Source organism: Artemia sp. Qi Xiang Cuo, chromosome 4 (genome assembly GCF_049724085.1).
Source record: "Artemia sp. Qi Xiang Cuo chromosome 4, ASM4972408v1, whole genome shotgun sequence".
Taxonomy (NCBI): domain Eukaryota; kingdom Metazoa; phylum Arthropoda; class Branchiopoda; order Anostraca; family Artemiidae; genus Artemia; species Artemia sp. Qi Xiang Cuo.
Genome location: NC_142797.1, coordinates 88,096,086 through 88,120,695, shown reverse-complemented (window position 1 = coordinate 88,120,695; position 24,610 = coordinate 88,096,086). Strand labels below are relative to the sequence as shown.

At 35.4% G+C, this 24,610-nt stretch overlaps 1 protein-coding gene across 1 annotated transcript in view; it reads right to left on the bottom strand.

Annotated features, from left to right (window-relative positions):
- The window catches only part of LOC148953595 (uncharacterized), a 212,447-nt gene that overhangs the window by 49,479 nt on the left and 138,358 nt on the right, over positions 1–24,610 (bottom strand). Inside the window, exon 4 of the mRNA XM_089088021.1 lies at positions 14,288–14,448. Coding sequence (XP_088944147.1) covers positions 14,288–14,448 — 161 coding nt within the window. The remainder of the gene's footprint in view (positions 1–14,287; positions 14,449–24,610) is intronic.

Below are 24,610 nucleotides of genomic sequence, written 5' to 3'. Positions count from 1 at the left end.
TAGTTGTAACTTTGTGTTAATCTTGACATTGGGGGGTAACCATTGGGATATATTGAATATCTCATGATTTAATTTTCCAACTAGATGATGCTCCTGGGTCACAGCAGCAGTTAACTCACCGTCAGTATCAACACCTGATCTATATTCATAGCCCAGTGCCCGACCTCTCAACTCCTTATATGCCTTTGGGGTCATCATCATAAATTGTATGTAGCTTGCATAGTTGGATAAATTATTGCTAGCGCTCACCAATGTTCCATTAATAAATAAATTTGTTTGAGTAAGTTGTGTAGGATACAGTTTTCATAGGACAGTCCATTGGCAGCAGTGTGAGTTGTATTGTCTGACTTTTTCTTCACCGCAACATTTAAATCAATAAATGTTGATGATAAATCAATGACATAATCTCCATTGGAAAATATCTGAAAGTGTACATTTTCCGAGAGGGGTTGTTGAGGATTTACTCGCTCATAGTAGACATACTTGGCCCTCACATCAGCATTTTCACCATTGAATATATCCAATGAGGAGCTTATCGATGGATGCAATTCTTTTTTGCGGGGGAGATATTTCTTCTCAAGAGAAGAAATCATTCTTTTTCTTCTTCTTCTTCTTATTGGTCTTCTTTGTTTTATTCCTCAAAGTCATTGTTGATTTCCTTCGCTTACCGCCTTGGTAGAGACTGATGAGTGAATGATGACCACGCCCCATATTTAACCCTTTCCCATTTTGCAGAGATTTTAAATGCTCACCATCGGATCTTTCTGAATATACAATATTTTACTTAACAGTTTCGTCTACATGCTTACCCGACCCCCAGCCCCGCATTGTTTAGGTAGCAAAATTCGATAGCGAAGACACACAATATTTTCTTGCATATGGTAATGCAGAAAAATATTGTCAAGAAACTCAAGTACCGTGACCATAGCAAGACATTGCAGTACGCCCCTTGTAGTAGTCCAACCCATGACCTATTTGACGGGGACTCAGAGCACCAACATAGCAGTTGATATCAGGACAGACAAATGAAATTCTTCTATTGTTCATCTTAGGCAGTGACGATGAGTCGAATATGACATGTAATAACATCCAAACCTTTTGATATTGCAAGAGGATCACCTAATTCAGTTCTTAGTGTTAGCTGACAGAGTTGCAAATATGAAGTGTTTACGGGAATATAGTGAAGGTGATTTATATTGTAATGATGAATATGATCTCGATTGGTTTTTTGTTCAAGAGCTCGTAGAATAGGGACATTGCTATTGCCAGCTTGGGATGTTTCAACAAATGAGGCATAGAGAAAATACAAGTGTCAGAGGAGAAGGCTGGTGGATACTCAGCAAAAAAACATTAGTACTTCTGGCTTTTTTACCATTGATTTTATTGAGTTTAAAGCCAAGAATATCTTTTAGATTATCATTGAGAATAACTTTTTCATTGGCAATGGGTGAGCTAATGTATATCCTCACTTTTTCCTTTGAATAGTTGAAATGAAGGGCCCCTTTTTTACGAGGGGAACGTCTTTTATTGATAGAACGACATAAATCCTTCATACAGGTGAGTTCCTCGTATGGTAATTAGACATATGGATAATCCAACCAATTGATCTTTTTAATTTTAGATTGTTCGCTAACAATTGATGGCCAATCATGGGGTCTAATTCTATATCATATTTGTGATCCTTTCTCAAGATATCATATGTTTTTTTGAGAATACAGTCGGCAAGAACCACTTCATACGCACCGTCAAATTTGATGGAGGGAGAGAGTTTTGTCCAAAAGTAACTTTTTTTATTCAAGTCATTGTAGAGAGTATCGGAGACTTTGGACATAAATGTTACATAAAAATCATTGGGCATTTTTAATGTCTTCAACGCCGATCCAAAAATCAAAATCAGAGTTGTATCCTAGCCACTAAACAAGTAACTGTTTCTTGCCCCTGCGAGTACGAGTCTTTAATATATTTTCAATTTCATAGATTTCACTGTTATTTTTAACTTTTTGTTGTTCATTGGCTCAGGAAACATAGGAAATTTGTTCATATTAGATGTCTTATAAACATTTTGCTATTGACTAGCTGTCCACGATTTTCGCCTCTCACAAAATTACTGTTGGCAACGCGGAACTACCCTTTTTAGAAACATTAGTTGTTTCTTCAATTTTTTTGAATTTGTTCTTCACAATCGTATCATTGGAATATTGTTAAAGAAATGAATCAAATATGTCATGATCAGACTGATGAACTTTCGTTGGGGTTGAGTTGGAGAATGATTGATGGGGTCGTTGATTATAAATCAATATGATTTTATCTAAATCATGAATCAAAGAAGGTGTATTTTTTAATGTGCAATACCTTGAAATTAAAATTCGAATAGTTCTTAACAATCGTTCGGCCAATGCAGCATTTATAGGACTATGACTATGATAGAGCATTGTATTATATTTCATTAGTACGTTTTCAACATGGGGATTAACAAATTCACTACCTCGATCCGTTTCATTTTTTTTATATGAATCTTGTTCGAGAATACTTTCTATAGCCTGAGCAACTTCAACGCCTCTCTTTGTGCGCCATGGAATGACAAACGTATATCGACTAAAAACAGTTATTATAGTTAGAATGTACTTGTACGGTGTATTTCGATGTTGTTGAATCTCATATAGAGTTAAAAGATCTGCTTGTTGTATATGTAGGGGGGAAAGCTCGAGTTTTTCAATAATGATTAGAGCGACGCCACTGATTTCTATGCAGAATTCAACTTTATTCATTTTGTAGATAAGCTTGTACACTTTTAGTGTGAACAACAGTGACTTTGGAACAGTGGTGGGGGAGCTTAAACTTCCCACTTTGCCAATATTTTCACAAACACGTTTCAAAACTTCAACCATTTTGAACGTAAACACGTAGTGTAACGTCCACTACCCGTTTGTATACTAGTGGGTGATGATGTTGGTTATATTGACTTGATATCAATACGTCTTCGCTTTTGTCTAGCTATCAGAGGTGTGCTCCTCCTCCTTATCGTCAAATCAATGTTTCCACTAGCTGTGCTAGTATTTTCAAAGATTGATTTAAAATCTTCTTCTTCTTCTTCCTCATTATCTAATGTTGTTGATGATGATGATGAGGATAGAGTATGTTTATATAATTTTTTTTTTAAATTTGCATATTGCTATTAAGGCTTTTGGGGAATTTTCATGTGTTTAGAAAGTTGTATAGATGACTGTCAAATGATAAAAGTTCTTTACGATTTGTAACCACATTATAGACTAAATCAAGTAGATTATAGCTCTTGCCTTGAATTATAATTCCTTTCCCATTGCTATCAACTTGAAAATGATCTTGAACACTTTCCATGATATATGTTATGAGTTGTTTACTTTGTTCACGATATGAGTGCGGCATTAGATTTCCGATGCTCGACACTATTGAATCCAATTCCTCCTTCTTTAATTGTGTTCCAGCAGCAGCAGTAGCGGAAGATTCCTAAGGAGATGGCTCTTTTTTGTGATCAATGACACTCACATTGCTACTCGCTCTCGCACGATAGGGCTTATGTTTGTCCAGTCGGCGAAATGCATCTTGAAGTAAAAGTAGTTTTTTTATCATCCTCAATATTCTCATTGTCAATGAATTTACTCAGATTGTCTTCAAAGTGTTCCATGGGTGCATGAGCGAGTTTTATTTGGGTCAATCTGTAGGGTTGAGCCATTTAGAGAAAACTATTGACAAGTCTCGCAATTATTGGCAGTAGAATTGTAAAAAAGCTACTACCCACCTGAAGAAGACGTTCCCTTTTAAAAAATTTTCCTTTCTTTTTACAAGCCAATGCACGTACAATGGAACGATGTTGCTTTGCCTGTTGCTTAACTACTTCTGGCAGTTGAACATTGCCCTCGGTTAAATTTAAAAAAAATTCAGATAATAGATTAATAAAATCATTGTCGATACCATGTTTCAGTATGGCTTTCCTAAGGGGGGATTTTGAAGTGCTTAGAACGGAATATAAGTATCTTTTTTTGTTTAGTTTCTTCAGTGTCACAATGGCAACTAATAGCCTTTTTTACTGTTCACGGGAAGATATACTATAAATTCGTTGTCAAAAATATATGTGGCTGCACGTAAATCCTCGGGTGTATTTTAATAAAGATCCAATAGGATGCAGCCGTAAGGTTTATTAGTTGCCTGACTGTACGCTGAATGTAGAAATTTGAGGGTGCCCTACAGTTCAAAGCAAGTTTTCGCATACATTTGCTTTGATGAAAGAGATTGTGTAGAACTAGAGTAACGAATATTTGTTCATGATGAGAACGAAAGGTAAACAATTGTAGTATTTCCTAGGACCATTGTTCAATGGATTCAGCTAAATCGTGAATAATGTGCCAAGAGTTTGGTTCAATAGTCTCGAAACGTCAAGTCCCTGTATGAATTTTATCTGTACGCCCAATATCGCATTTACTTTTATATTACCGTACAACTCCTGCCAAATACTGTAGCAATAGTAGATTTTTTTCTGCTTTTCTATAAACATTTTATCACAATTTTTAATTATTTTAGTTAAGAGTGTCATTTTTCCTGATATTGATGGACCACAAAGAAACGACCTGAACGGTCTTTTAAATTGATACATATTGTTGTTCCATTCAAGAGCTCACCTACAACTAACTGTAGACTATAGATATCTAATGACTAAATAATATCTCTGCTACTACTCCGTTCAAGAAAAAAAAATCAAATCAGTAAAGAATCATATTTTCTTTTATTATTAACACAAAAGCAGCACTTTACAAATAATACAATTAGAAAAAGGCAAATTAAACAAAAAATACGCATAAGATTCTTTTTTTATTTATTCATTTATAAGAAAAACATAAAGATAAACATTTATTTTAAATAAGCACTATGAAAAAAGCACTTTCTATTTAATAAATACACTCAAATTTTTTTTTATTTATTTATTTATAAGAAAAACATAAACATTTATTAGAAATAGGCACTAGGAAAAAAGCACTTTATATTTAATAAATAAATTTTTTATTTATTTATAATTAAAAAATACAACATTTATTTTAAATAGGCACAGAAAAACACAAACATTTATTAGAAATAGGCACTAGGAAAAAAGCACTTTATATTTAATAAATAAATATTTTATTTATTTATAATTAAAAAATACAACATTTATTTTAAATAGGCACTAGGAAAATTTTTCAATACACTTAAAATAATATCACTTTTTTTTATTTGCAACAACATTTTTAATTTGATACGGGGTCCCCCCGGGGTCAGCCGCTGTGGCGGCCGAAGGCTGAGGCGGCCGCCGCGGATGCCGGGAAACGCGGTTGGGCCCGCTCTGGTTTGGTCCGCTGCGGCGGGCCTGGGCCGGGACGGGAACATTAAATAACTCTGTATACTGAAAATTATGAAGAAATAACTGCTCTGACTTGCACACATCTTGAAATTTTTTGATAAAAAGAAAAAAAACACCCACCACCCACCTTGTACCATTAAATAATTTAAGTTAATTTTTCCGGACCAATTTGTTTTCTATACTCTACACATTCAACTAGGTCTGAGATTAAACATTGACTGTATGGTAGTACCTTCACACCATCCTCAAGTACATAAGCTTTGTCTGATATGGCCGACATGGCGTTTTTCTCAACTCTAACTGTGTAGTTTTTAAATTGTAAAGAGCAAATTGCCATGACTTTCACCCTTGGGACTAAACTATGTTGCACACAGTTTCTAAAGACACTCATATCGAAATTATTTTTTAAAAAGTTTGTAGGCAACTCCTGAAAAACTTTTTTGATATTGCCGTTTTGCTTTTCCCAACTATTTACCTTTGGCAACGGAAACACACGACTGTACTTCATATAGCTTCATGTTTCAGAATTCAGTATTGACAATTGATTTGGGGCCTAGCATTTTACTTAGCTCGGGATAGAGGGATTCACTCCAGTTAGTGTAGTCCATTCGTGAGCAAATGTACTCTCCAGTTTCCAAATCATTCAACAAATTATCAGTTTTAACTTTTAACAAGAGTGAATCAGTGTCCCCGTAATACACTTGAACTTTTCCCTCAATCGGCCATTGTACCTTGCATACATTATAATAAAATGACAACATGAGTTTTTTAGATATTTCCGTTATTGCACTCCCGCCTGCAATATTTTTATTTAAAACGATGTTTCTTTTCTTACGATGTAGGAGCACCATATGAGACTCTATGATTGTGAACGATGTGAAGTTTGGATCCGCAATGATTCGAGCACAATCTTTGGGGTTGGTTACAATGTCAAATCGACTTCTCTTTCGTACGCTTTCGCACATTTTACCGATGGCTGAGTTCAAAATAAGTTTATAGACTTCTTTGTCAACCTTCGTTTTCGCTTGTGAACGCTTACTGACAAAGGTGTCAATAAACGTTTTCATGTAAGGCTTTTGATAAAAATTGGAGGGCTCTATGAATCTTTGTGACTTTGATACCATTGGACACCATCCATTTCAATAGCACGTGATGAACAACGATATTCTGTTTCCGGTTGAGGTCAGCAATAAGTTTTTGCTTTGAAGGCACCCACTGCATACTGCCATCCTTTACAAAAGATAAATTGTATGGACTCAGGGATTCCCGTCCCACCGGCCCGTTTATGAACCGGAAAAAAGTATTTTACCGAGTCATGGAATTCCATGTGTATTTCACCGTCAATTTAAAAAAAAACCATCCCTTTACCCCACTTTCCTCAACGGTAGCAATGTTGGTGAAATTCGAAGCACATGGATCGTTAAGCCATTTGTAATTCCCACAAGGCGAACAGTAGTGAGACATTGCTGACAGGGTAAAGGGGATTCATATCCAAAAAAACTGCGTCTGACTTTTTATCGGTGTGCTGTCCGGTTGGATCACTTTTCATGATACGATACCCATGAAAAACATACCCACCCCTCATTGATCTCTCTAAAAACCGGTGCTGATCCACATCGGCGATTAGACCTATTTCTTCTTTGCTGGTTTTAAGAATCAAGTCAATCACCAGATGAGGAGTGGAAAATTAATACCCTAAATCCGACCCAAATTCTCCATAGTTTGTACGCGTGTTTCCACAACCAATGTAAAAATGAGACCGTACATCAATTGTAGATTACAGTCTACAACAATCCCATACATTTTTAAATATTTACTATGCCCAAGCCATAGGAGAGATATTTTTTTTACTCGGAGTGCTTTGGTTGTTCTTAAGGGAATTGTGAAATGCTTCGCTACGTGGAAATGGTAACACCTTCAGCCTCTAGATAAAGTTATAGCAATCATATGCATATATGTCCTAACAAGTTAATAAATCATACATTTCATCATCGGGAAAGCACTGTTTAAGGAGGGGGAAGCTATCAAAATTGCCGCTTTGCTGTACCAGAATCAATTGACTTAAGGACTTGGAGAAAGAAACTGAAAGAGTCTAAAACACGGATTTTATTCAGGCACGTGTTACCCTTGTCAACTGTTTCGCACATGAATTCTAGCAGCAGTAGGTTCTCTGACGATTTGGGTATGATATTATAAGAAAAAGAACCATCTATCGATGCGTTATCTACAACCCTTCCCTTGGCAATGCAGGCCAACGCCGGTAAAATAAACTTTAAATCTTAATTAAAATTTTGTATAAAAACCGGTACGAAATATGTCTAACGTTTACATTGCACGATTGATGTGCAACCCCTCTAAAATTACTTCCTCCCGATGTAATTCCCTGCCACAAATGATCTTGATCGATCACCTTCCTCTTCCCCCCATTCCCAATACCATTACCAAATTTTCCCTTGCAAAACCAACATTTTCAATGACCAATCTCTCATCTGGTGATAGGAGCATAGGATAGAGCATAGGATAGTTTGTGTAGCGTAGGCGAATAATTGCACCATTCGCTGTTTTAATTAGACTGGTCAATGTCGAGTGCATTCAGTCTTCACCCCTCCCTCCCCCAAAGACTCAACTACATCCAGCACTTGCATGGTATTACTGGAGTCTCGTTGCACATGAGCTTAAGAGACCTCTATGGCTTCGTGTATTTTAACACGATTCGGATTTGACGAATCGTACATGTCTGTGAGTTTCGCTTCGCAGTTTAAAGCGATCTTATTTCTCTGCAGGAGCGTGTTCAGAAAGTTCTTAAAACGTAAGATCACCCTATTTCCGCTAACCGTTTCCACTGCCTGGTATCCATGACAATTACAGTGCTTCATACAAGGCTTTAACTTTAAATTCCTACGAAATGTTGAGAGGAATGTTGGAAAATAATAGCATACACCCCCATTCCCCATTTTACCCTCAAATAAAACCCTACTAATATCTGTATTTGGATTAAAATGTCTTTTTGAATCAGGCTCTGAAGCGGGCGTGTATAAAAGCCAGACCCGATGCTTCACTGACTCAATGGACGGAGCCCTCACTGGAAATAATACCCCCTTTTTATCAGAACGCTGAGCCTCCTCAAATTCTGTTTCATACTCTCACACCGTAACACCAATCTTTAATTGTTCATTAGCCCGCACTAAAATATCTATCCCTTTTAAGGTTACGGGAAATTGATCATTTAAACAGTTAAAATCTTTTTGAGGAAACTTTGACCCATCCCCATTAGCTGCTAATTCTTCCAATTTTTTCTTAGAGGCATTACCACGCAGGGGTGTAAAGGCGGCAGTTAAAAATGCATATTTGAAACACTGTAACGTCGCATCGACACAGATTCTTTGTATTCCTCTACAAACCTCTAAATCTGAATGATATTTTAAAACTATAGTCCCCTCCCCATGCCCACCTCTTTAAATAAAGTCCTTGTAAAATCTAAAAATTTTAACGCTTAAATTCTCAATAAATAAAACAACCGACCTGCTACCCCCCTTATTATAATTATCTAGTTTAGTCACAATGCTGCTAACCCAATAAAAAAAAACCTAATAATAATTTGATAAATGCGGGCGAATCGCTAAAATATCTATATGCAAGTATTTTGGAAAGAGCTCACTCGCATTTTCATTAAAAAAAATATTTTTAGTGCTATTGATGCTTATAAACTGTCCCTCTATCACCACGCCCTCATCGCTTGTTCAAGAAGGGTTCGAGTCTTGTTAACATAGGAGTGATTTATAGCCAGGGGGTCTGTTATTTTACCCCCTAACATTAAGGAATTAAAGAGGTCACCGAAATTTGCGCTGTAGACATTAGTATGGTGCAAGGCACAGTTAGATAGGAAAAAATCTGGTAGTATAAATGCTGGGGGGGGGGTAATATTTCACTACTACTATCGTCAACCATAATGGTGGGGGGGGTGATAGAATATCTTAAATAGCACCACCATCCCCAGTCTGTTCATTTGCATTACTTGAGCGTGGGGCGAAATCACCCAATTCACTGAGTATACCTTCCACTCTATTTGGGGAAAGCTGATCTAGCCAACCTGCATTGTCATATGATTGAATTTCTTTATGACTATTAACATGGGGACCCGGCTTAGATGCACTTTTGGGCCTATCCCCCAAATATTCGTTTATAAACATGTTTGTCCATTCCGGTCCTCAGCCATATCTATATCACAGCTTAAATCATCTAGATTAGCTAATTCACCAAAACAATCGTTTAAGAACCCCCTTTGCCCTTCTAAGTCACTATCAACTAAAGCACTATCTCTAAAGTCCATTAGTGGTGTTAGGATTGCTGAAGGTTCATTGAAAATAAGTGGTTATTGAGTTGATGTGGATGGTGGTGGTGATAATTCACCGATGTTAATCTATAAAAACAGAATTTATTTTCCATGTGAAATATCCACTATTTTATAAAGTCAAAAACTATGCCAATTTTTCACCCTGTCAAAACTTACCTTTCTCATAACATTATGTGGGCTAAAAAATTGTCCACTTCAATCATATAAAGTACCTACAGACAACTTGACCAATTCTATATTTTGCTCTTTTACGATATTAATTTCACGGAAAATAAATGATCAGAAAAAATCCCGGTACATATTTAGTAGTTGGTAGGCATACAAGAAGTGAAGTTTGGCTAATGTCATTGAAATAAATGAAAGTATGATAAAAAATATTTGTCACGGAGTTGGGAATACCTCACTAAGAAGCAATAACCTATTTATTCGTACAACATTTCAGTGCGCTTCAAGTCACATGTTTACCGGCTACTAACTAAGTACCAAAATTCATATAATGTAGTTAAAAAACTATCTAATTAAGTTTTTTTTGCCCCATCCCCCTCTCCTACAACAATTACCCCAAGAGTTAATACACACGCGCACATACAAGTAACCAGTTAAAAATTATTAACTGAGCAAAATATGTAATGTAAGTAAACAAAGTAACGCGGCATTCTCTCGTTGAGTTTGCTTAATTAAGATCACCATGAAATAAATTTCACGGCAAGTGCCTTAGATCTGGTTTTGCTACATAGTGTATTATTTACATTTCAAACTCGAAAGAGTCTATTGAACACAATCATATAAAGAAATGATTTACAAAATTATTATAATAGTTTCAGAATATCTACCCCTTCATGTCTCGTAATTGTAAAACAATAGCTTTGCTGATAGTTTTTTTAAAAAACGTGCGAATGAAAAATATCTATTTTTTAAGTTCCTTTGAAAAATATACGTGTTGTCTACAAGAATGCAAAATCACAGGCGGGAATTCGTATGCAAAGCATATTGCTGCTAGAGGGTTCCTTTCTCTGATTTGACCAAGGCGCGAAGAGGCCTAGCCGTGCCTTAGATCGAGTTTTGCTACGTAATGTATTATTTTTTAACTTTGCTACATGGATGCCATCTCCGATTAATCAAGGCGTGAAGGGGTAGATCCCTTGCGAGTTAAAAAAAGACATTTTAACTGAGCCGAATGTAAAATTTAAACGATAAACAACTTGTTTAAAAAAGGAATTTGGAAAGCAAAATGGTAAGTGCGTTATATACTTGAATAAAAAATATGGGTGTTGGGGTTCCATCCCTGTTTCTTTTCTTTTCAGATAAATGACGTAATTAAACGTTAGTCTGCATTTTAACCCCGTTCGGGGAAGCATATTTTTTGGTTATTATAAGTGACCGTTGGAAGAATACAAGTAAGGTATTTTCTACAAACTGTATACTAATTTTCCCGGATCCCAGGCAAGGTAGGAATAGAGTTACGAGATACCGTCATTACTACATTGACAGGGGGGTTTGTTACCTCCAAGGAGAGAGTTAGATATTTCTAGTGGTAACCCATGGGCGGGCACATTTGGCTTTAGAAAGTGGCCATTTGACCACTCGATCGCGTTATCATTATTGGGTTTGGTAGCACCAAACCCAATATTTCCAGAATCGGTGTGGTACACGCGGGCATCACATTATAATTTGGGCCTGGGGCTTTCTCCACCAATAAGTGGTGACGCCCGTACCTTAACACTCAATAAGTGGTGGTATTGTGGCCTACCGGTATAATATTGTGGTTAAATACCACGAACAATGGGGTTGTTTAGTTTTTTCATTTATGTAGAATGGGAATAGGTTTTTGTTTTTTGTACGCTCACCGGCTCTCCCCCCCCCACAGTCAGAATTACACAAAACTATCTTATAAGAGCACTTACGTCAGAAATTACAGGTAACTCATCAGAAATGCATGTCTATCTGATGGGAGTGCATAGCTTATTACACTCCGCCTCACCATGTTCAAAATTCTTATTAGGTCCTTGTTAGTGATTTCAGAGCCAGCATCTAGCTTCGGTTGCTTTTGGTCTAGACTATGAGCATCAATCTCCTGGAATAAAAATTAATTTTCAGTTTTTTCCTCAGATAACTTATAGGCATATATGCTTAAACTCATAAAAAAGGAAAAAAACATAGCTTTGACTATTATGTCCGTTTGGTATTAATTCAGAATAATCCTAAGCCCCACCCCTTCCAAAACCAAAGTTCATCCATGATAAATGAAAAAAATTGTATGTCTTTTTTTCAAAAATGAAAGTCAGGTTTTTAAAACTCATAGGATTAATTTTCAATCTCCCTAAACTTGTAAAGAGGACACGCGTCTCAGATGGAGCCTAAGCTAGATGTATTTTGAATACGATACATAAAAAAAAAACAACTTTGACTATTATGTCCGTTTGATATTAATTCAGAATATTAATAGGGGGTTGCGTTCCCCCTCGCAAAAACCAAAGTTAATTCATGATAAATGAAAAAGTTGTATGTCTTTTTTCAAAAATGAATGTCAGGTTTTTTAAACTCATAGGCTTAATTTTCAATCTCCCTAAACCTGTAAACAGGACACGCGTCTCACATGGAGCTTAAGCTAGATGTATTTTGAATACGATACATAAGAAAAAATACCAGAACTTCGACTATTATGTCTGTTTGATATTAATTCAGAACAATCCTAATTGAGGGGGTTGAGGAGGTTGTCTACTACTCAACAGCTAGCTCCTTACATTAAATTGTTCAGTTTTTTTGAAAAAAAGCTTCTTTTTGTCCCATATAAACGACCCTTACAGTCATCCGTTTTTTTTTTAATTCTCAGTAAATATTCTAACAAAGTTCGTCATAAATATATCAAATCAATTTACAACCTTATACCTGAAAAGGGATTTAGATGGGACTGCATGATAAACCTGATATATCTTAGCTAACATTAAAAAGAATTGGCACGTGTAACAGTAAACTTTGTTTTTCCATTATCTGATAATAGAATATTTACACATCAGTTCAAAATAGGCCAGTGAAGACTTATTCTTATTGTTTCAATGAAATGACCCTTGTGTTGCCTGAGTCTGTGAGTATGGAGCAACATTAAAACTTAAAACGAAGAGAAGTTGTCATGTATATGAAGGGGGGTTGTCTCCTCCTCAACAGCTAGCTCCTTACATTGAATCGTTTAGTTCCTTTGAAAAACAGCTTCTTATTCGTCCTTATACACGACCCTTAGAGTCATCCGTGTTTTTAAATTTTTAGTAAATATTCTAACAGACAAAGTTCGTCAAAAATATATCAAATCGATTTACAACCTTAACCTGAAAAGGGATTTTGATGGGACTGCATGATAAAACCGATACATCTTAGTTAACATTAAGAAGAATTGGCACATGCAATAGTAAACTTTTGTTTTTCCATTGTCTGATAACAGCAAATTTAGACATCAGTTCAATATAGGCCAGTGAAGACTTAATGCCAACAAAAAAGGGATTCTTTTAATACGGCATAAAAAAAATTGTACTCACCTGCGTTCTCTTAGAATCCTCTATCTAATCTCAATATCAGAGCAAATAATTAATCGGAGCAATTAATATATTTTACTCGCTGAATGACTTATTCAAACAAACGAATAAATTTAACAATAAAAGTTTATCCTTTCAAGTTTTTTTTTCAACTGATCTAGAAAAACTAATTGCATCTTAATTTATACCGAAAAAACATGATTATAAGGCCTCCCAGCCAAAACTAGTATTTTTACAAAGAGACCGCCTTTGAATAAGCAATATGACGAACCCGAGTTTTGGCTATTGAACCTAGAAAAACATGTTTGACAAGGCATGTACCGTTGAAACTGCACACATATTCCTATATATTTCCTTGTAGGCGTGATGCTGTGTATATGGATATATGGAGCACCGTTAGTAGAAACATCTCTGATTGGCCCAGAAAATAGGTGTTGTCTCAGAAACCAGTCTTATTGCATTGCACAATCTTTTCCCTGGTTCCAAATATAACTTGCTTGGTCACTTTATAGAACCATAATATAGGGGGATTGGCCGTTTTATACAGCTAGTCGTGAAATTGCGTACATACTTACTACTGCAGTGTCTACAAATAATTAAAGGTCAAATCCAAAAAAGTTAAATGTAGTTTTTAATGGAATGATTCTTGTATGTATCAGTTACGGAGAAAATGAGTGTAATAACAATGCAGCCACTTTACGCTATCTTTGATTTCTATATGATGTAGAAAAGTGAAGTAACAATAATTACAGTTATAGCCATTTGGATTATAGAAAAATATTTACTTTTGTATTTGAGCTGCCCGAACGGATTTTTGTTGATCTGGAATTCTCAAAATCTAAAACGAGATTGTTAAGTAGGAACTTGAAGTCAAAATTATTATCTTAATTTGAAATTAATACCAAAAGAGTATCTATATTACTTTAATATTGTACAGCTCGCTTAAATACCCAGGTTGCTGTCGGTTAAAGTAAAACCAAAACAAAATGTGCAAATTTTAAGCTCTTACAAACGTGTATTTAGACTTGGACTTACCGACACATCCAAGATCGTTGGCATAAGTAAATCCAGTAGAGCAATCACATTTAAAAAATCCATAATAGTCAGAGCATACTGAGGCAAAGTCTTCATAATCGTCACAAGGAGTGACAGTGCAATCATTGACATCCTGACAAATACTGTACTGTTCTTTAAATCTAAGAAACAAAATAGTATTAAGAGTCATTTATTTAACAATTCTTTATTTACTGTATATTTGGTTTCCTTCCTCCCTCCCCACTACTGAAATAAAATTTCGTCGCTTTTATTTTAAACATTTTTTTTACCTGAACATAAATACACAAAGAATAATAGAAAATTTTCTGAATTACTATATTTATGATATCTGATATGTTTTTATGTTAATTAAGAAGCTAATATTTATCAGCAAACAATTAATTTCAAAAGTATAAACAACTGGTGCCTAAATGAAGCCTCTAAAACAATGGAGTTAAAGCAATTCTTTGATTGTAATCAAACAGCTCGTGGTGACGAACTGTAAGTAAGGAGCGAACCGGCTCAACAGTAACCCAAACTCTAAAATATGGAATTTTGATACAAATAGATATACAGAAAGAATTGGCTTTTTATGCTGATTTAAAACATATTAATTTAATTTAGTTTTTTCTTACCTATCAAAGGTTACGAGCCATAGAAAATTTTCCAGATTTTCAAAAAAAAGGGGAAACACCCCCTAAAGGTCAAGTGATCTTAATAAAAATCATACTATCATATTCGGCTTATCAGAAAATTCTACTGTATAGCTTTCAAGCTCCTATCTGCAAAAATGTCGAATTCTGTATTTTTGCCAGATGAAAGATCACAAATGTGTGTTTACTTGTTGTTTTTTTTTCTGTTTTTCTCAGGGGTGATCGTATCGATCCAGTGGTCCTATAATATCGCGAGAAGGCTCTTTCAAACAGAAATTAAAAGTTCTAGTGACCTTTTAAGTGGCCAAAAAATTGGAGAGCAGCTAGGCCCCCTCCCCCTCCCCTTTTTCTTATCCAAAATAATCCATTCAAAATTTTGAGATAAACATTTTGTTCATCATAGTTGAAAGAGCCAATAACTGTGTTTTGGGGTATAACATGACCCTCCCCCCACAGCCCCAGGGGAAAGGTCTAAGTTATAAAATTTGTCCATTGTTTGCGCATAGTATTTGTTACTGGGATTTATGAATACATTTTCGGGTGAGGGGAAACAACTTTTCTGCTAGGGGTCTTTCCACGGGGGAATTTTTCATGGGGAAAGAAGTTTCCAGGGAGTGTACTTGTAAGGGGAAATTATACGCTGCGGGGATTTTCCAGAATTCTTATACAAAATTCTTCTTATATGTGTTGCTTTCTCTTTTCCGTCTCAATTTTACGCAGGGAGTGGTTAAGAGTAATTGTCCGGGGTAAATTTTCATCGGGATTGAATTGTCTAGAGGATCTTCCCGTGGGGAGGGGGTAGCTCCGTAGAAAAGGGGCCAGATTTTTTGGCATTAGTTAAAAACAATTAGAAATTAAATAAAAAAACAAGTTTTTTTCAACTGAAAGTAAGGAGCAAAATTAAAACTAGAACGGACAGAAATTATTACGTATATGAAGGGGGTTTCCCCCCTCCTTAACACCTAGCTCTTTACGCTGAAGTTTGAATTTTATCCCAATTCTATGAGATTGACTCCGGAAACACAAGGGCCATTTAATTACAACAATAAGACACTTTTTTAAAAGTACCAAAACTTCAGCTGGGGGGATTTTCCATGGGAGAATCTTCCACAGGGAGGGAAGTTTCCGGGGGTTGAACTTTCCAGAAGAAATTTTGTGCTGGGGGAATTTGCCAGAATTACTATACGAATTTCTTTTTATTAGTCTCACTTTCTCTTTTCTGACTAAATGTTACACATGCAGATGTTAAGGGGAATTATCCAGGGAGAAATTTTCACGGGGTTTGAGTTGTCTAGATTATTTTTCCGTGGGGAGGGATTTTTCACGGGAGAAATTTGCCGTGTAAAGTTTTTCCACGGGCTAAATTCTCTAGAGGGTATTTTCTGCGGAAGCAGAATACTAGGGGGCGGGGCATTTGCGGGAAAAGTTTTCCACGGTGGAAGGGATTTCCGGCATGATTTAAAAAAGCATCTTTTCAAATGAAAGTGTGCTAAGAAAAATGTTTCACCAAGGACATTCCGCAAGAAATTTTTGGGGGAAATTTTCTGCTAGAATGGAACTGCCTTGGATAAATTTTCCTGGAGAAGGGAGGGGGGGTAATTGAAGTGAGAAAAACTTTCCATGGAAGGAACCTTTGTGAGGAGAAAGAATTTCCCAAAGGGGAGTCGGATTTCCAGGTATTATTTAACAACGATCAGAAATTAAATAAAAAACAAGTTTTATAAACTGAAAGTTAGGAGCAGTATTAAAAATTTAAAACAAACAGAAATTATTACGTATATGAGGAGGGAGGACCCCTCCTTAACGCCTCACTCTTTACTCTAAAGTTTTACTTTTTGTCCCAATTCTTTAAGAACGACCCCTGTTAATTAAAATAATAAGCTTTTTTAAACATTATAAAAAAACTATAAAGGAATTTGTAAATAAAAGAAAAAATCTCCAATAAAAGGAAGTAAGTATTGATGATAATTTCCTGCATATCAAATTAGTGAAACTTGATTTAGTGTTTAAAATATAATAAAATATAAAGAACATCCTGGAAGGTTATGAAATTTAAAATTTCCTCATTGATATAGTAGTTTTCTAAAACAGATACATAAAAACTGTTTGAAATTTGTTTCCTTTCCGTAAAGTGAAAAAGGCACTTTAGCCCTTTCACGGTTTAGGATGGTCTCCTCCAAATCTTATTTACTGTTACTTCGTTTTATTTTAACTATATTTAATAATCCAATTTCCGATTTATTCTTTGCTAATTTAAGTCTCATCTTTTCATTCATCGTAATTTCTTTTCGTATCAAGTTGGGCTTGAGCTCTTTAATTTTCGTTGAAAAACTTTTTGTTAGAAAATGGTTTGTAATTAATTTTGTTTTATTTTTGATTAAATAATTTCATCATAGGGTGATTATTAGATCTTTTTTAAAGTCTTTTCCACCTTTTTATTTAAGAAGTCAAATATTTGAGTCCAATTTAAATTACAGTGGAAATCTGAAAAAATAGTCAATATGTTCAATCAGTTTTTAATTAATATAGGATTTTTAAAGTACAATATTTACTATAAATCTCACGTTGGATGAGAAGATGAATTTGAATCAAATTCAGCCTCTACCAGGACGGAAACCGGCTTTATTTACATGAGTTCTTTTCTCCCTTGCCCCCTTGAGGCGGTTAAGGAGGATAATCCCGAAAATTTTTACTTTTCGAGTAAAAATTCCAGGGAGAAATTTTCACGGGGTTTGAGTTGTCTAGATTATTTTTCCGTGGGGAGGGATTTTTCACGGGAGAAATTTGCCGTGTAAAGTTTTTCCACGGGCTAAATTCTCGCAGTAACAGTAAAAATTCAGTAAAAATTCCTGAGAAGCTAATAATTTTTATATTAATTATACCTAGAATCTAAACCCAATTATGATTTATTCAAAAATACAATCTGAGAATTTCGGTGATAAATTTTATATGTGTTATTAAACTTGCTTTTGCTTTGAAAATTTTCACAGTGGTGTGCAGTGATCAGAGTTTCAACAAAAAGAAAATTTTATTCCATGTGTAAAACCATCAGTAAATTTAACACGGAACAAGAGTCTTTATTATTACCAACAATCCTGGGGGCTGAACTCCTATTGATAGGGGTTTAAATGTTCAGATATTTTCGACAAGTTGGCTTTTCTCTAGCAAATATCATCCTTGTTAATCCTCGTTCCAAAAAAGTGATAAGAAGGATAAACAAGTTTCAAAAAATCAAGCAAACGGAGGGGGGAGGGTCATAAGTGACTGAAGTTAGTTGGTAGATTCTCCAAAGCCAAATTAGAAGAAAAAGCAAAAGGAATACCCATTAGTCGAGACCTTCTTGTCTCAAAGAAAAGAGAAAATAACGCTAAGTGACAACACTTATAAGTTTTGAAGTTCAAGACAAGGAGCAACGAAAAGCACTGGATTATTAGTAATTTTATTTCAGTTCGATAAAACTCAGTCACATTTTACATGGGTTAAGAAGACTCAAGACACCATAAAACAGATACTAGAAAAGCAAAGCCCTAAAAAAAAGTCGCAACGCTTTGTGTGTGGAACGAAACATCGAAAGCCTTGTTTATGGAAGTAGTATCCCATCACAGCTTTCAAAGTCATGCCCTCCCTTTTCCCATAGGATTTCAAAGTCATGCCCTCTGACGTAACACCCTCGCACTTGTACAATGCGGATAGCTGTTTCTAGGCAAGATATCCAGCCTTGGCATGATTCCCATCCCTGACAAAATTCCCATGACAAGCCCCTCTGTTTTTCTGTGATATACCTCTGACGTCACGGTACACACCCCCGTCTCAAGCGCATGTTACACCACGCGACTCACCCTTGCCTTTAAAGGTCAGATAAGTGGAGCTACCAACCCCTCAAGCTGTCACACCTTCGCAATGTGGTTACCGGTTCTACTAAAGGGAACACAGTTACCAAGACTCCTTGACACACCCCTCTGGACTCCTATGACATCATATGACCTACCCCGTTTCAAAAAGACAGATATGTACTTTGCGACAGGAACCCATGAGGGAATACCCGCTTGTAACGTAATGACAGCTCACACCTTAAGTAATTATTGTGCAATACTGTCATGTGGTACTTTTTTTCGCCTGAAACACCCTAAACGTTTTTATTCATTAACTTGATGGCGGCAAAAGTAGTAAGGCAATGCACAGTCCGACGAGTGATTGCGTAATATGACTTACCACGGGGCAGTCACCTATGGATCCGACGAGTGATTGCGTAATATGACTTACCAGGGTCAGTCACCTATTACTACGAACGGTACATGCCTTACCAGATGGGTTTCTAAGGTAACACCCATTTTTTTTGGGGTCAATCGGAGAGAGAGCGGTGGTTACTCCATATACAGTAACTTGATTAGTAGGTTTTCTTAAAAACTTGGCAATGTATAATGTACTCAAGCATGTTTTGAGAGTTTGATTACATGCCTTACCAGACGGGTTTCTGAGGTAACAAGGGTGTGCACACTTCCACGATTACATGAATATACAGTGTATCTTCACGACTATAAGCCTGAGGCATGACTATACAGTGTGGTTTGACGATTACATTGCAAAAAGCGAGCTATCATTTTATATTATATACCTATAGAGTGAACAAACACGTTTTGAGAGTATAATTGAGATTATATGACGCAGCCAGATGGGTTTTTGAAGCACTTTCATCATAACATGTTTTATTATTATTTTTTTTGGCAATTGACATTTTTTTCTGATAAGAAGTACCATTCATTGCAATCGTAGCTCTATGTTGGCTCGTTTTAAATACTTCAGCTTGTCTGTTCATTTGTGTTAAATAAAAATCTTGAATCTGGAAAATGAAAAAATAAGTATTTAAACAAAATGTACGATGTTGCTAATTAAAGAATAGTAGCCTACACTCAGAATTGTTTGCATGAGGGTTCAGTTAAAGAGGTCTCACTTGCACGAGGGTTCAGATGCACGGGGATTCAGTTGCTTGGGGTTCAGTTACACGGGGGTTCAGTTACAATGGAACCCACACAAAAACAAAGGGGCACACACGAAAGCCAAATTAGCCCAGTGGCCTATGATAAATCATGGGTTGCTTAGAGGGTTGAGTTGCACGAGGGTTCAGTTAAAGGGGGTACAGTTACACGGGGGTTTAGTTAAATTGGGTTGAGTTGCACGAGGGTTCAGTAGCACGAGATTTCAGTAGCACGGGGTTCAGTTGTACAGGGTTTCGGTTATACAGGGGTTCAGTTACATCGAGGGTTCAGTTGCACGAGGGTTCAGTTAAAGGGGGGTTAGTTACACAAGGGTTTTGTTAAATTAGGTCGAGTTGCGCGAGGGTTCAGTAGCACGAGGGTTCAGTAGCATGGGGATTCAATTGTACAGGGTTTCGGTTATACAGGGGTTCAGTTACATGGAGGGTTCAGTTGCACGAGGAGGGATTTGCAAATTGGAGGAGATGGGGTGATAGTGTACTGTATAATACACAAGTGATGTTTTGGAGAGTATTGTCAATTTAAAATAGTTTAGAAATAAAAAAAAATTAACAAGAAATGGATGAAAAGTGTTTTGAGGGAGATGGGATTGCATGGAGGATTGAGGTGCATGCTGGTTCAGTTGAAGGGGATATAGTTACTCGGGGGTTTAGTTAAATTGGGTTGAGTTGCACGAGGGTTCAGTAGCACAAAAGTTCAGTAGCACGGGGGTTCAGTTGCATAGGGTTCCGGTTATACAATGATTCAGTTACATGGAGGGTTCAGTTGCACGAGGGTTCAGTTAAAGGGGGTAGAGTTACACAGGGGTTTAGTTAAATTGGGTCGAGTTACACGAGGGTTCAGTAGCACGAGGGTTCAGTAGCATGGGGGTTCAGTTGTACAGGGTTTCGGTTATACAGGGGTTCAGTTACATGGAGGGTTCAGTTGCACGGGGGTTGAGTTAAATAGGGCTTGAGTTCCACGAGAGTCGACTATAAATAAGGCTATTGCGTCTTTCTGAACTTTCTGTGAGAGGCGGGGTTAAGTATTTAGTTTAAATAATTCTAAGAGGAATTGAGTTTTTCTTTCAATGAAATGCAAGAGTTGGAATATTTCAGTAGTGCTTTGTCGTGGTTTAGCTTGTCACAGTTACATTCTTTTGATCTTTCAAAGTTCACTTTGATTTTATTTCATTGATTCTTTTTGTTTGCATGTCCGGGTTGGTGTTTGCAAGTCCAAATTGGGTTTTCAGACCTACGTTTGTTAGATTTTCGTGGGTGTTTGCTTCCCAGTGTTTATTATTTGAGAAGTTAACTTTAGTATTTCGTGATTTGACGTGCCTGAAATCATGAATTAGAATAGTTAATTAGCTGTTTGGGTTTTCAGACCTAGTTTTTTTAGATTTTCATGGATGTTAGGTTCCTGGGATTTATTATTTGAGAAGTTAACTTTAGTATTTCATAGTTTGACTTGCCTGAAATCATGAATTAGAATATTTAATTGGCTGTTTGGGGATTTTCAGACCTAGGTTTTTTAGATTTTCGTGTGTGTTTGACTCCTGGGGTTTATTATTTGAGAAGTTAACTTTAGTATTTTGTGGTTTTACGTGCCTGACATCATGAATTAGAATAGTTAATTTAGCTGTTTGGGTTTTCAGACCTAGTTTTTTTTTAGATTTTCGTGGGCGTTAGGCTCCTGGGACTTATTATTTGAGAAGTTAACTTGAGTATTTCGTATTTGACGTGCCTGAGATCATGAATTAGAATATTAAATTGGCTGTTTGGGGATTTTCAGACCTAGGTTTTTTAGGTTTTCGGGTGTGTTTGACTCCTGGGGTTTATTATTTGAGAAGTTAACTTTAGTATTTTGTGGTTTGACGTGCCTGAAATCATGAATTAGAATAGTTAATTACCTGTTTAGGGTTTTCAGACCTAGGTTTTTTATATTTTCATGTGTGTTTGACTCCTGGGGTTTATTATATGAGAAGTTAAATTTAATATTTTGTGGTTTTATGTGCCTGAAATCATGAATTAGAATATTTAATTAGCTGTTTAGGGTTTTCAGACCTAGGTTTTTTAGATTTTCGTGGATGTTTTGCCGAAAAAAAAAACATAGTTGTACCCTCAACGCCTCGCTCTTTACGCTAAATTTTTTTATTGTTTAAAAAATTAAAGTTGTGAGAAAGTCAAGCTTTAACGTAAAGAGCGAATCGTTGAGTAGGGGACAGCCCCTTTCATAAACGGAATAATTTCTGTTCGTTTTAAGTTTTAACATCGTTCCTTACTTTCAGTTAAAAAAAACTTGTTTTTTACTTAGGTAATAATGGAACATTTAGTATTTTTTCTAATGTAAGTGTTTTCTTAAGAAAATGGCCCATCTGTAACAAATATAGCCTCAGCTAGTTAAAACTGCGCATAAATTCTTGATTTTTTGTCGTGTTACTTAGGTAATAATGGAACATTTAGTATTTTTTCTAATTTTAGTGTTTTATTAAAAAAATGCCTCATCTGTAACAAATATAGCGTTAGCTATTTGAAACTGCTCATAACTTCTTGATTTTTTGTCGTGTTACTTAGGTAATACAGGAGAAGTTCGTATTTTTGTTTCTAATTCTATCTTTTTCTTAATAAAATGTAAAATATTTAAAAAATATAGAATTAGATATTTAAAACTGCGCATAAATTCTTGATTTTTTGTCGTGTTACTAAGGTAATAATGGAATATTTAGTATTTTTTCTAATGTAAGTGTTTTCTTAAGAAAATAGCCCATCTTTAACAAATATAGCCTTAGCTAGTTAAAACTACGCATAAATTCTTGATTTTCTGTCCTGTTACTTAGGTAATAATGGAACATTTAGTATTTTTTCTAATATAAGTGTTTTTCTTAAGAAATTCCCATTGGGGGTTTTAGGACTCCTCCTCACAATGAATTTAGATGGTTTTAGGACTCATCTCACTAGCCATAACTTCATTCAACCTTGAGCGAAGGTATAAAAGTTTGATGAAGTATTTCTCTACTTAACAACTACATTAATAGCCTCCAAGATGATAGGACTGTATGACACCGAATTTATCGGATTAAAAAAATCATCTTGTGGTGTTATACTTGAATGTGCTTTTTTATTATTGTCTATGGATCTCGAAAAAATTAACTATTATCATTGGATAGTGAACTATAATCTGTTTGAGTATGATAAAAGCTTGTGGAGTACTACATTACGTTATATAAACAGACTGGGATTCTATGATAGAGTGATTACACCACTTAATAATACTGGTCAGGAACTGAGAAATGTTCAGGAAGAAGTCAGTGAAATTTGCAGCTTTTTCGGGGTTGAAGCACTCTACGTAAAGGGTAATGTACCTACAGATAAAGTTTTAATTCAAAAGTGTGACCCTAGGATTCCACTTTTCAATCTAGAAGAGTTTAAGTGTCCTAAATTTGAAGGGGGTTATCACCGTCCTGAAGACGAGGTTAGGTTCTTCGCGCAGTGGATACCTAAGGACATACCTGATCGTTATAAATCAATAAGACATGGTAAAAAAAACTATTGTATATCATGGGATCATCGTTTCTGGATTTTTAAGTGTTAACTCTAAGTGCTATTTTTATGTAAATATGTGGTGTTGTATTTTTTGTTTTTTTTGTTGTCTTTTCTCAAAAAAAATCTGTTAATACGTTCAAGCAATAAATATCCTTAAGATCAATCCGTCTTTATTATTTAGAATATTTTTATTAATTTATTTGAATTATGAAAAAATTGTAAGTAAGTAACAATAGCTTTCATGAATCCACTTTCTGGACACAATACAGATAATTAATTCAAGAAATCATAATAAAATCGCAAGTAAGTAATGAAGTCTTTATTGTTTTCACCTATTGGATACACAATACTGAAATTTCATTCAAGAAATTATGAAGGAATTGTAAATAGATAACACAATCATTCTTGAGGTCACCTCTTGTATACACAATGCAAAAATTTCATTTAAGAAATTATCAAAAATTGTAAGTAAGTAGCAAATTCTTTCTTGAATTCACCTCCTGGATAAATAAAAAAGACATTTCATTCAAGAAATTATGACAAAATTCTAATTAAGCAACAAACTCTTTCTTGAAGTTACCTCATGGATACACAATGCATAAATTTAATTTAAGAAATTATCAAAAATTATAATTAAGTAGCAAATTCTTTCTTGAATTCGCCTCCTGGGTAAATAAAAAAGACAGTTCATTCAAGAAATTATGAAAAAATTCTAAGTAAGTAACAAACTCTTTCTTGAGGTTACGTCATGGATACACAATGCAGAAACTTCATTTAAGAAATTATTAAAAAATTGTAAGCAAGTAAGAAACTCTTTCATGAAGTCACCTCGCGGATACACAATGCAGAAATTTCATTAAAGAAATTATGAAAAAATTGTAAGTAAGTAGCAAATTCTTTCTTGAATTCACCGGCTGGATAAACAAAAAAGACATTCCGTTCAAGAAATTATGACAAAATTCCAAGTAAGTGACAAACTCTTTATTGTTTTCATGACTTAGATACACGATGTAGACATTTAATTCAAGAAATTATGAAAAAATTCTCAGTAAGTAACAATTTCTTTCTTGAAGTCAACTCTTGGATACACAATATGGAAATTTCATTTAAGAAATTATGAAAAAATTGTAAGCAAGTAACAAACTATTTCCT